The 14,111-nt window shown below is 41.2% G+C and overlaps 1 protein-coding gene across 3 annotated transcripts in view; it reads right to left on the reverse strand.

The window, feature by feature from the left end:
- NOL10 (nucleolar protein 10) overlaps window positions 1–14,111 on the reverse strand; it is a 116,786-nt gene that overhangs the window by 72,888 nt on the left and 29,787 nt on the right. For all 3 annotated transcript variants that reach the window (XM_017525580.2, XM_017525570.2, XM_017525555.2), the window contains 4 exons: window positions 12,901–12,986; window positions 9,455–9,533; window positions 8,005–8,154; window positions 4,548–4,614 (listed from right to left, as the gene is read on the reverse strand). In XM_017525580.2, the coding sequence (XP_017381069.1) occupies window positions 4,548–4,614; window positions 8,005–8,154; window positions 9,455–9,533; window positions 12,901–12,986 (382 nt within the window). The remainder of the gene's footprint in view (window positions 1–4,547; window positions 4,615–8,004; window positions 8,155–9,454; window positions 9,534–12,900; window positions 12,987–14,111) is intronic.

Raw genomic sequence — 14,111 nt, forward strand, 5'->3', positions numbered from 1 at the left:
ATTTTAGGTTTTGGGGTACATGTGAAGCCAAATAGATTTTTTTAAATGCCACACATTAAGAATGTTTTCGGACCAAACTGTCAAATATTTCTTCATAAATATTACTTTAATAAGTAATTATTAAAATCACTGTGCTATAAATGTTTCTATAATTAAAATGTTATAAACATAATTGTTTTTTTTTTTAAGTCTTGCTTTGTCCCCCAGTTAGAGATCACAGCTCACTGTAAACTCAAACTCCTGGGCTCAAGTGATCCTCCTGCTTCAGCTCTCCAAGTAACCAGGACTACAGGCATGTGCCACTGGCTCCTGCTAATTTTTTTTTTTTGAGACAGAATTTCACTCTTGTCTCCCAGGCTGGTGTGCAATGGCACGTTCTCAGCTCACTGCAACTTCTGACTCTAGGGTTCAAGCGATTCTCCTGTCTCAGCCTCCCTAGTAGCTGGGACTACTGGTGTGTGCCATTGCCTCCTACTAATTTTTTTTTTTTTTTTAATTTTTAGTAGAGACAGGGTCTTGCTATGTTGACAAGGCTGGTCTTGAACTCCTGGCCTCAAGTGATCCTCCTGCCTCAGTTTCTCAACGTTCTGGGATTATAGGCATGAGCCATTGCACTAGGCCATAATAATCTTCATTAACTAAGTGTTCTAGGTATTTTTCCCAGAGAGAAACACTTTTACATTTCATTAAAAAGCATGCTTATTTTACCATTTTTGTGTCATTTTAAATGACAATGAAATCATTAAAAATTTTACTACAAGACCCAGAGAAGATCCCCGTGTGATGGTGCGTACCTAAGGTCTGAGCTACTCAGGAGGCCTGGGCAGGATCAGTTGAGCCCAGGGGTTCAAGGCTGCAGTGAGCTACCATTGTGCCACTACACTCCAGCTTAGGTGACAAAGTGAAACCCTGTCTCTAAAAAAACAAAATCAGTATTCCAGAGATGTGTGTTGAATCACCAACACCCTCTCAATCCTTTTTAAGTCTCTTCCTTAGCAGTCACCTGGGTAACAACATTCCCTGCTAACATCAGCTTCCTTCCTCTCCTTGTTCCTATGATTCCAACAACTGTCATCAGTGGTGGAATTTCAAGAATGGGTTCCTCAATAGTTTGAGATGAGCCTGAGCATTTCTCAGAGAGGCTTCTTTGCCAAGTAATCATGCCCTTTGTGGGTTAACAGGTCTTTACACCCATTAAAGGTGGGGGAGAGATGCACAAAAATTGACCTTAGAAATCAAGCTGACCACAAGAAGAGTGCAGCCTCCAGCTCTGCCTCACGGAGAAGCTGGTTAGGCACAGCGGCCTGGGGAGGCCAACAGATTGGCACGTACTTCAGCAGGTGTCTCTTTGGGCTTCTACATTCTTGGTTACAATAGAAAAACTGAGGCAGCCTACCAGGCTCAATAATCCCTGCTCCACTGAGCCAGGCACAAGCACTATTAATGCCTTGTACCTTGCCAGCATCCTAAAGAGTTGAAGCTCTCCCAGTTTAGACCAGCACTGTCCAATGGAAAGAGCTGTGAGCCACATGTGATTTAAAAATTTTTAGTAGCCATATTTAAAAAAAAAGGTAAAATTAATTTTAATGTCTAAAATATTTTCATTTCAATTAATGATCTATTTTACATAGTTTTTTTCATAGATTGTCTTTTAAATCCAACGTGCATTTTATATTCACAGTTAATGTCAATGCCCGTGAGTGGCTACTGGCTATCAAACTGTACAGCCCAAGGTGAGAATCCCTCTCTCTCCCCACTCTCTGTGCCCTACAAACTGTCACTCCCCGCATCATGCTACCCCTGCTCGTCACCCTTGGCCCAACCTCAGCTCAACCTGGTTTACTCACTTACCTACTTAGCCCAGACCCCAGTGTAGGTCATTTCAACACCCTAACTAGAACCCAGCATCCTCAGCTGCAATCTATTCTTGAACTCACCAGAATTTCACTTTACTCCCATGATTATAATAAAATTCTCTCAACTATCACAGATGAAATGCAAGTTATAAGGTCTAGGGTTTCTCAACTTTCCTGGGAGAGCACTGTGTAATTAGAAACAGCATGAGGTCCAGATCAGGAAGGCTGGGTTCTAACTGAGGCTCTGCCACACACCAGCTGGGTGACCGAGCCTGAACAAATCACCCAATTTTTCTGACCCCTTAAGAGGTAAGGAATAAAGAGACAGAAACAAAGAAAAAAGAAAGAAAGAAAAAAAAGCCATGGACCACTGACTACACAGTTATGAAAGATTAAATGGTAAGTCTGTATCATAGCATCCATCATCCAGATTGATAACAGCAGCATTCAACCAATCTCAGCTCTTTCCTTCCTGTCCCAACTTCTGTAATCCTCACTAGCTGCTGAGCAATGCCCACTGAATCTCTCCCATACTTCAAAAACTGTGGGGCCTGGCACTGTTAATGCTGTCCATTCCTGCCCAGTTTCTTAGCTGGCACCTCCCCTTCATTCTCCCAAATGAACCAGCTCCTGCTCACGTCTTATCTCACTCCTAGCTTTCCCTATCAGTAATCTCATTCATTCCTACCACTTCTGGGATAATCGCAAAACTTTCTATCTACAGACCTTCTTATCCTGGGACCACATTTTCTATGGGACACCAGACATACCTCCCAAGTGTAAGTCTGCAGATCAGTTCAGGGCTTGATGCCTAAGAATCCAGTGGGAAGTATGTGAAAAATATACGTTTCTGAGGCTGGGCGTAGTGGCTCATGCCTATAATACCAGCACTTTGGGAGGCCAGGTGGGCAGACCACCTGAGGTCAGGAGATCGAGACCAGCCTGGCTGACATGGTGAAACCCCGTCTCTACTAAAAATACAAAAATTTGCTGGGTGTGGTGGCAGGTGCCAGTAATCCCACCTACTCAGGAGGCTGAGGCAGGAGAATTGCTTGAACCCAACAGGTAGAGGTTGCAGTGAGCCAAAATCGTGCTGCTGCACTCCAGCCTGGGCAACAAAAGCAAAACTCTGTCTCAGTAAATAAATAAATAAGTTTAAATACACATTTCTGGCTGGGCATAGTGGCTTACACCTGTAATCCCAGCATTTTGGGAAGTGGAAGCAGGTGGATCACTTGAGATTAGAAATTCAAGACCAGCTTGGTCAACATGGTGAAATCCCATTTCTACTAAAAATACAGAAATTAGCCAGGTGTGGTGGTGGTGGGTGCCAGTATCCCATCTACTCGGGAGGCTGAAGCATGAGAATCGCTTGAACCCAGGAGGCAGAGGTTGCAATGAGTGGAGATTGTGCCACTGCACTCCAACCTCGCTGACAGAGCAAGTCTCTGTCTCAAAACAAACAAACAGAAACATGTTTCTGAGCCCTCTCCAGGGACACTATGAGTCAGTACACACAGGATAAGGTCAAGAAAGCTGTACCTTCAAAACTGTGCAGACGATTCTGATGGGCAACCGGGTCTGAGACCCTCTACGAGATACTGCCACTGGCCCATCACCTCCTAATCCTCATACGTTAGAAAAAGGAGCCATCATCTTTCCAGACTTGCTCTCCTGCCTGTGCTCCCCATCTGAGCTCAGACTATCAGTCACTTCCAATCACTTTTGTTCAAAACCAGCCTACTGCACGGTGGGCAGACCTGCCTCTGAAAGCACAGTCGGAACAAGCCCTCTCTGGCTGCTATGTGGAGCCCAAGCCATTCAGCACATCAAGCCCAGCCCTCCACCACCCGCCACCCTCTGCCTCCCACTTCAGCCTTCCCAGAACCACCACGGCTGAGGCACAGGATGCTCCTCTCCACCCCAGACGAGCCCTTCATGCTCATCCTTTTTGTTTGTCTTATACTGCTCTCCTGTGGGAAACACCTCAGCCCCACCAGCTCCACCTAACCAAATCTCACTCGGCACTCCAGCTCAACCAAAGCAAAATCTTGATGCTCTGCTCTCGGAGATCGGGGAGAAAGCGCTCTCTCCAGCATGGTGTCAAAGTGCTCTTTGCACACGTGTCACAGGATTTCTCATGCTCTGCCTTACTTCCCTCTATCAGGATGATCTGGGTATATCTGTCCTCAGAGAAGGAACTATTCTCATTTTTCTCCCATACTCAGAAATTCTTCACAGATTTGCCTTGGATGCATTAAATTTTGAAATCTAACATGTAAACTGCTGAACGCATACAACTTAGAATTTACAAAATCCAAGGCTTCATGAGCCATCTGTATATTATCAGGCAATCTAGCTTTCTCCAAATCTCTGCCCTCAATTTCCACCCACTATTACTAATCACATAAAAGAGCTAAAGAGCACACTAAAATAGCATTTCACCTGCCTCCTACCTTGTGCTGTTACCAGTTTCCACGGATAGCTGGGCGGGCTGAGCACTGAGTCACTCAGCATGCCATTTTCTGAATCATCCACACCACTTCCTGCTCTTAACTCCTCTAAGTAAGTTAAATAACCAAGAAGTGTGCTGACAAAGCCAAATTCCATCTTAAGAAATAAAATGGGTTTAAAGCCTAGAGAAGTCTAGCGTTTATTTGCCTCACTGAAAGCCCACTACAGAATGCATACCTGAGTTGGGGTAGAGACAAACATCATTAAGGTCATGCTCTGGCTCCAAGGAAGTAAATATTTTTCCCTAAAAATAGCAAGCAAAAATGAACTGTTAAAATTTAAAAAACAACTTTGGGTAACATCAAATAAACTGGAGATGTAACTCAACCATCTACACCTATGTAAAGAAATAGCCTAATTCAAATACAAAATTCAAATTTTTAAAAATCTTAGAGAATTTATCTTATCAATTTATCAAAAATTCCCATTTTAGAGATGAAGAAACTGAGGCCTAGGGAGAAGTCACCTGCCCCCCCCTCAAAAAAAAGTCACCTGCCCCCCCCTCAAAAAAGAATATTACAACATTTTAAAGATAATGTCAACATGGCAGGAAAAGATGAAGTTTGATTATGTATCAACTTAAAAAAACCTCTCATAATCTGTGAAGTATACCCAGCTTAACTTGTACTGAAAGAAAAAGAGGATGGTCGGGCGCGGTGGCTCGCACCTGTAATACCAGCACTTTGGGAGGCCGAAGCGTGTGGATTACCTGAGGTCAGGAGTTCGAGACCAGCCTGAACAACATGGTGAAACCCCATCTGTACTAAAAATAAAAAAGTAGCCAGGCATAGTGGCACACGCTTGTAATCCCAGCTACCTGGGAGGCTGAGGCAAAAGAATCGCTTGAACACAGGAGCGGAGGTTGTACTGCGCCAAGACAGTGCCATTGCACTCCAGCCTGAGCAACAGAGTGAGACTCCGTCTCAAAAAAAAAAAAAAAAGAAAGAAGTCAGAGGAGAGAGATGGCCACATGGAGAATGAGACGACAATGCAAGGTTTCCAGGAGGATCAAGGATCAAGTGAGACAATGGATATAAAGTACAAAATGAAATCTACAAATACCCAAGTTTTAGTTACCATGTAGTTAGGGCTAAACCATGCCCATTTTAAGTGTCGAGGGAAGAGTGTTCCATTTTTTAAAAATTAAGAGAAGGAAAGTAAAAGAAAAAGATGCTAAGGAGGTGGGTGTGGGAAAAGGTGATGAGGAAGATAAACAAGGTAAGCGAGTCAAGCAAAACCAAGTAATATGGGTGTTAGTCAAGAGGAAGTCTTTAGTCATAAGAAACAAAAAAATGCCAAAATAAAATTTATTGTAGCAATTACAGTACAATGATTTCAAGAAGTGATGTTGAAAATTTCTGCCAGCTCTTGCATTTGTAACTCATTATGAGAAGTCTGACACTAGGATGGACTGAGTGCCCACGGCAAAAAAGATCAGTGTTAGGGCACAGACAAGACGGTTTGTCCCAATGAAGAACCGGGCCAAGTCCTAACTCAAGACTAACAGTGAAATTCACACAGATACTTCCCGTTCTTCTCAAGTTCCCACTGAAACAGGGAGGAAAAGGGGAAAAAAGGAAGGAAGGGGAAAGGAAATTATAATAGCATGGAATAACATTGACAAAAAGGTGTCAAAAGTTCTAATAATCCACATGATGGAAACTATGGAGAAGTTAAAGGGTCTGGAAAGATACATCCAAATTGGTAGCAGTCTTTACCTTAGGTTGGATGAAAGCCAGGTCAAGGATAAGTAACTTCTACTTTACCAGTATTTTATGAATTTTTAAGAATAAAACCATATGCATTTATAGTATTAAAGATAAATATGGTTTTAATGTCAAATAGTTTGAATTGCCCGAAAAAGAGCAGAGAAAACTCTGGTCGAAGATCACGAATCTTCCTTAAAAAAGCCCTCAAAATCCTCCAAACTCAAAGCCAACAAAGCAGACAGTACAGACACTTCTTCGGCAATCATCAGGGTAATTCTTCCAAGAATTCAGAAAGACTGAAAGCCCCAAAAGTCACCAGAACCTATGAATTAGGTTAGGGCCTCAGAGATGTAGAATACACCCTGAGGACCACTCTGATCTCCAGGACGATCCAAAGGAAAAAGGAAAGCCAACTAAGACCCATACTTTGGGAATTGACAAAATGAAATTTAAAAAACCAAAAGTAACAGCCCAGAAAGCCAGAGACTCAACAGGCAGCTGAACTATGAGGGGCTGTGTGCAGCATGTGTGCCTGAGCACAGGCAGAGCCCACAGAAAAGACCGGCACCTGCACTCAGGCTGTTACTGCAGAGGCTGGCAGATCATCCACCCAACTTCATCACAACTAGGAATTTTTTTAAAGTGATCTGTTTTTAAACCAAAAATGCTAAGTTTCTAATTAATTAAATGCAAAAGAACTCTTAAAAGCAAAGCTATACTGAATGCATTTTTCCCATTTGATGAACTTTTTACTATTCTCTCAAAATACTTACGTTTTAAAATGAAAGATGAAAAGACAGATTAAAACCAGCAATGTAAGATTTTGTTACATTTCAAATGACATTTAGAGCTGAGGAGAAGGAACATCAAAATATGCTTAAGAAATATAGCTCTTAAGGCCAGGTGCAGTGGCTCACGCCTGTAATCCAAGCACCTTAGAAGGTCGAGGCGGTGGATCACTTGAGGCTAGGAGTTCAAGACCAGCCTGGCCAACAGGATGAAATGCTGTCTCTACTAAAAATACAAAAATTAGCCAGGCATGGTAGCGCACTCCTGTAATCCCAGTTACTCTGAAGCTAAGGCACGAGAATTGCTTGAAACTGGGAGGCAGAAGTTACAGTGAGCTGAGATCATGTCACTGCACTCCAGCCTAGGCAACACAGCAAGACTGTCTCAAAAAAGAAAAAGAAAAAAAAAGGAAAGTATGAATTTGAGATATATAATAATACCAACATGCATGGAAGGATAATTAGTAGCTCTTAAAAATTTTCTTACATCTGGCCAGGTGCAGTGGCTCATGTCTGTAATCCCAGCACTTTGGGAGGCTGAGGCAGGTGGATCACAAGGTTAGGATTCAAAACCAGCCTGGCCAACATGGTAAAATCACGCTTCTAGTGAAAATACAAAGAAAATTAGCTGGGCATAGTGGCGGGCACCTGTAATCCCAGCTACTGGAGAGGCTGAGGCAGGACAATCACTTGGGCCTGGGCAGAAGAGGTTGCAGTGAGCCAAGATCATGCCACTACACTCCAGCTCAGGGGACAGAGTGAGACCCCGTCTAAAAAAAAAAAAAAAAAAAAAATTTCTACTTCTGTGAGAGACTCTCAATATGTAGGGGGTTTCTCAGGTCATAGATCAACTTTTTTAAACAATGATTTTCTCTCTACCTAACTTAACATCCAAAATGCATGCCAGTTCTAGATAATCAGTAAAATTTCTTAACCGGAAGAAAGCAATCATGAGTACCTTATCTAAATATGGATATTATCTATCTGAAAGTAACTGACCTCCCACTAAGTTCCCAAATGTATATTCAGTATCTTTTTCTCAATAACCCACATAACTCAAATAGGCAATGGAGAGGAAAGGATCATTCTAAACACCCGCAAACAGAGAAGCAACTAATTTCAACCAAAAATACATACGGAGTTCTTATTCCACATCTTGATAATTCGAGAGTCAGCAGACAAAATCAGATCCAATGAATCCTGGAAATGAACGGACTTAATGGGCAGCCCATACTGGTGATCTTTAACTAGCAATGGCTTATCAGATCGAAGATCATATAATAAAACCTGAAAGAAAAAACCAACTTATTTCTGTTTCAACAAACTAGACATTTTATCCTCAAAGGAAATATTTGTAAGTGGGAATAATGGCAGCCATCTGCTTCATTACTTTGTTATGAACACAACGAACACGCTTACTCAAGGTGCTGAGATCTGAGATTCTAAAGTGAGCCACCAGTACTCCAGAAAGATCTTTTAAATAACGCTTAGCATATACATTTTATGAATTCAACCCCAAGAGTAATTTTTAAGAGCTACTAAACATACTAAGAAAGAAACAAAAAATGAAACCCTGTAAGAATTTGTTTCATTTGTTCAACAAATACATACCGAGGACCTAAGTACCAGGTAGTGTCGTAGCAATAGACATAAACAAAACTTAGGAACAGTTCTAGCAGATTCGTGGCAGGTGGTAGCAAGGCTATGACTTCTTGTGAGAAGGGGAAATCCCTTCAGACCCCTGTCATTAGAGGCAAGGAAGCCTGGGGAAGCTCCGCTAGGATTAAGTCCCAGGTGACAGATCCCCTCTAGCCCACGATGACAGAGCAAGAAAATCTTCCACGATCGGGTTTCAGACCTCTTGTCGTGGGAGGTGAGTGTACGGGCTCTGCCTTGAAGGAAAGAAAGAAGTACTCCTGACTGGCACTGCTAATGCACATTCTGCTGACCACTCATGGCATGAGCTGTAGTTAGTTATGTTATGTTTAAAAAAAAAAAATACTTCCTTGAACATACAAATTTCGGAAATATGTATTAAACATATTTGTTGTCTGCAAGAATTCCTCAGAGCCTTCATTTAAAAAGTATTGAAATCTACTGTGAATCTTCAAGAGTAGAATTCTGGCAAACTCCCAAGACTGACCACAGAATTCTGTTCCACAGACTCTGAAAAACGCTGTTCCAAACCACTAATAAGAGAATACTTATGGCCAGGCCCGGTGGCTCACGCCTGCAATCCCCACACTTTGTGAGGCCAAGGTGAAGGGATAGCCCGAGCCTAGGAGTTCAAGACCAGCCCGGGCAACACGGTGAGAGCCTGTCTCCACAAAAAATCAAAAAATTAGCCAGATGAGGTGGTGCAGGCCTAGCCCACTGTACCTCCAAGTCCACAGTACCACAGACTGACCAAGACAAGAGTCAAGATTTCTCAAGGTGCTAGAAGAATCCAGTGTTCTGGCATACCCTCTGCTCTGGCTAAAATGGTATGGCCTCATTTTTTGTTCCTACAGTATATTTCTCATGACACATATATACACCAATGAAATAAGCAACTTACATGTGAAATTTCCAAATTAAACATATTTACCTGCCCTGTGGATGTTCCAACTGCCATGGTCAAGGCACCATTAAATTTCAAAGCAGAGATTGTTGGTAAACTGTTTATCCTGAAAAGCAAAATATTCATGCTTCATGAATATATGGCCAAACCTCCTTCCAAGTAACAAGTTCATTATTCATTTTCACTTCAAATCTAATGGGGGAAAATCACATTTCTAGCCTTCTGTTTAAAAGGTAACTGCAGCCTGGTAAGATGACTCACACCTGTAACCTCAGCACTTTGGGAGGCTAAGGTGGGGAGGATTTCTTGAGGCCAGGAGTTCAAGACCAGCCTGGGCAGCACAGAGACATCGTCTCTACAAAAAAATAAAAAAAAAAAAAAAAAAAGGCCAGTGTGGTGACACACACCTGTTGTCCCAGCTACTTGGGAGGCTGAAGCAAGAGACTGCTTGAGCATGGGAGGTCGAGGCTGCAGTGAGCTGTGATCATTCCACTGTGCTCCAACCTGGACAACAGAGCAAGACCCTGTCTCTAAAATAATAAGTAAATGGTAATTGTATTCAAATTTTCATTATCAAAATAAAATTACACTTTATATACAAAATGTAATCTACTTCTTTCTTCCATTTTAATTAAGCCAGAGTAAGATATTTACTGAAACATCCCCTTTTGTACTTAAGAAGAAGTGATTTTGTTTGGACACGGGTATACCACTTTCACTTTAAAATTAGCCAAGCTCAGCTAAAATAAAAGACTAATCCTCAAATGGGGACCCTACAGCCTCTGAAAGTACCAAAGACAGAGTGAATGCTATGGTCGCGATTCTAGAACATGCTTCTCACACACCAGGCCAAGCCTATCAGACCAAAAGCAAGGATCTACAGTGAAAAGAGTGCTAGGCGAGGAGTCAGAAGTGGACAATTCTGCTATCAATCCTACTGTCCACATGCCCTTGGCCCAAACCTACTACAGTCCAGGCTGTTGGCTGTCGGCATCATCAGGTCTCTTCTGCCACCTAGAGGCTGGGCCTGTAACTGTGCTGAGGCATCTGTGGGAAACCTGAAGCCTCATATCCACAGCAACTTGAGTCATTCGCTCTTCAAAATACAGGTAATCATTTCTTTCAGTACAGTGATGTATTTCTCTACTTATTCCTTTGTCATTTTCTTCATAAATTTGTTTTTGGATACGGGATTTCACTCCCGTCACTCAGGCTGGAGTGCAGGGGGGGATTATCTCAGCTCACTGCAACCTCCACCTCCTGACTTCAAGGAATCCTCCTGCTTCAGCCTCCGGAGTAGCTGGGACTACAGGTGTGCATCACCACTCCCAGCTAAGTTTTGTATTTTTTGTAGAGATGGGTTTTCACCATGTTGCCCAGGCAGATACTGAACTCTTGACCTCAATTGATCCTCCTGCCTTGGCCTCCCAAAATGCTGGGATTACAGGCATGAGCCACCACACCCAGCCAGCCCATATATGTACTTATCAGGTTTTACACAGTTTTTGTCGTTATGGGAATATTTTTCCATTTTTAACCTTCCTAACTGGATAGTGCTAATAAATAACAAGATCACTGATTTTTTTCACATTTTATAAACAATTTGTTTATAACCAATTTATATTAGTTCTTCCAGATTTTCAGTTATTCTCCAGAGTTTCTCAGGCAGAGAAACTTATATCATCTGCAAATAATGACAGCCTGCTTCCCCTATCTAACACTTAAACTTACTGCTTTCTCATATTATAATGGCCCCACCTAGAAGTGACAGCTTCTAAGGTTTGCAGGGGGGAAAAAAAAGCTAAGCATAAAACAGGTAAAATTACCCAAAACCAAATCAGAAAAAAAACCCCTAGTTTTAACATTTTGGTATACATCCAGCCTTTTTCCTATGACTATGGCTGTGTTCACTGTTTTTCTGGTAACAATGTGGTAACACTCTACAGGCAACATATGGTTCACTTCTCCACTCACAGGCATATTTGGACCACCTTTCCCTAGTCATATGTTTCTGCAACATAATTCTTAAAGGCTGAATAATATGTATGCCGTTGATTAAATTTTTTTCATCTGTAAAACAAATACACTAACAGTGCCTATAGCAAAGGGCTGTCATATTAAATAAATTAACATATGTAAAGAACTTAGACCCAGTGTGGGAATTCAGTCAGAGTGGTGGCAAAAATATTAAGGGAGAATAGGAGAAGAATGTAGTCTCAAACCCTTTTGGAAGGCCTAAGGGTTTTTTCATAGTTTCAGTAGAAGTTTCAGCTGAAGGCAGCCTAAATCCCCCCTTACATTTAGTTAATAAGTAAGGCAAATAGCTAGGGCATGTGAGGAAGTTTACCTAATGGCCTGTTTACTCATGTGTTCTTAAAACTAACCTTGGAGCCAGATGGCCCTCTCGAGGGGAGGTTGACCAGGGATATTATCTGCTAATGGTGTTCGCTTTAGGCATCAGAACCTATCCTTTAATCTTTCTACCTCTAGTGGTGTTGACTCAAGCCCTTGTCAATTAAACTTTACTAGATAAATGCAAATCTCACTAGCTAGTAAGGGCCAGCAGTTGCAACTTTTACAGAGCTCTCCAAGGTGCCTGTAAGCCACCTGGTACCTCAGCCAAACTGGCAAAGCATAATATGTCTGTCAGTGTACTTCATTCATCCGCTTTTGAGTCAGGGACTGCAAGACACACTCCCCACAGGTAGTGACCCCAACAGTCATGCCCAACGTGAGGTGACCCCGACAACCCAGTAACTGGCAAACAGAAAACACTACCAGTTAGCTATTATTTCTACTAGGTTTCATTTAATCAATATCCTCAGGCACTTTCTAAGACTTATTATTAGCAATGCTGTGATGGATGCCCAGGCTGAGGAGAGGGAGCAAATGCATGCTCTAAGCATGCGGGCAGACATTTAACCTGGGGTTATGTTTTCTGTGAGGCAATTCAGTAATATACTAAAAACCTTCAAAACATGTATGCTATTTAACCCAGAAATTCAGGTTCTAGGTATCTTGCCTCAGGAAATAATCATAAAACTATAAATGGGTGTATAATAGTGAAAACTCTTTGGGTTGTTTTAAATGTAGGAATTAAGCAAACAGGAACAAGAAAAAATTTAAAAACACTTACTTCCTTCCACCTTAGAATTTGAAACACACCTTTGTGGACTTTGTGGTGGACCCTTGGTTCTATCACTAGATCCTACAAAACTGAAATATAAATTCCTGCAGTGTAATTGTTTTAATAAAATCCTACAGCAACTAAAGAAATAAGGCTTCTGTATAGTACTTTGGAAAGAAACTCTATCTGGCTTACTCATCAGTGAGCTACAGGAGAAGATTTTTATAAAGATCAAGAAAGTACAATTTCAGACATCCTTTAGCAATTTATTTGAATTTTAGACAGATACATTTACTTAAATCAAAAGTTGATGAACATTTAACACTACAAATTAATTTCTACTTACTCTGAATCTGCTGTAACACTGTTTAACGCGCAGTCTAACAGACCAACTCTATTTCGAGTTCTTGGGTCCCAGCACTCCACTCTACCCTAAGCAAATGAAAAATAATTTTAAATAAAAGCTGTAGCAGGCCAGGCGTGGTGGCTCACACATGTAATCCCAGCACTTTGGGAGGCAGAAGCGGGCTGATCACCTGAGGCCAGGAGTTCAAAACCCACCTGGCCAACATGGCAAAACCCCATTTCTACTAAAAATAAAAAAAAATTAGCCAGCTATGGTGGCACATGCCTATAATCCCAGCTACTTGGGAGGCTGAGGTAGGAGAACTGCTTGAACCTGGGAGGCAGAGGTTGCAGTGAGCTGACATTGCGCCACTGCACACCAGCCTGGGCAATAGAGTGAGACTCCATCTCAAAACAAAAAAAAAAGCTGTAGAACAAAAATTAAATAAATATGTATATACGTACATAAAAACTGCTACTAGGAAACTCTTAAAACACAAAACCGTCATTAATATTGTTTATTTCATAGAAAATAAAATTGTAACTGTCTACCTACTACTCTTCTTAGTACTGTTTGTTTTCATATGAGCTGAATTTCTTTTAAATTAGAAAAAGAAAAAAACAAAACATGTAATAAAAAGGTCCAAATGCAATGCAGGATCCTTGATTGGACCCTGGGTTGGATGGAGGGACAGGGAGAACAGTGACGAAAGATATTTTGGTATAACTGGAAAAATTTTTAAATTAGAAAATAATTTTATCAATGTTAAATACTTAATATATATACTATCGCATCAATAATAAATTTGTTATTATAAAATGATGATATATATGGAGAACGTCCTTATTTTTAAGAAATCCATTATTTAGGGAAGAAACGTCATAATGTCTGCAACTTATATTCAAATGGTTCAAAAAACATTTTTAATACATGTACATTTTTATAGGAAAAGCAAATGCAAAATATATATACGTGATCACTGAACTTTTACAAAGATGTTAACTTTTTAAAAATAAAAAGCTGGAGGAAATTTTTTTTTAATAGAAAAAGAATCCCAGCTGGGCGCAGTGGCTCATGTCTGTAATCCGGCACTTTGGGAAGCCGAGGCAGGCAGATCACCTGCGGTCAGAAGTTTAAGACTTCTCTATTTTTTTTTTTTTCTTTTTTTGAGACGGAGTTTCACTCATGTTACCCAGGCTGGAGTGCAATGG

The sequence above is a fragment of the Cebus imitator genome, unplaced genomic scaffold (assembly GCF_001604975.1).
Source record: "Cebus imitator isolate Cc_AM_T3 unplaced genomic scaffold, Cebus_imitator-1.0 Scaffold1, whole genome shotgun sequence".
NCBI lineage: Eukaryota > Metazoa > Chordata > Mammalia > Primates > Cebidae > Cebus > Cebus imitator.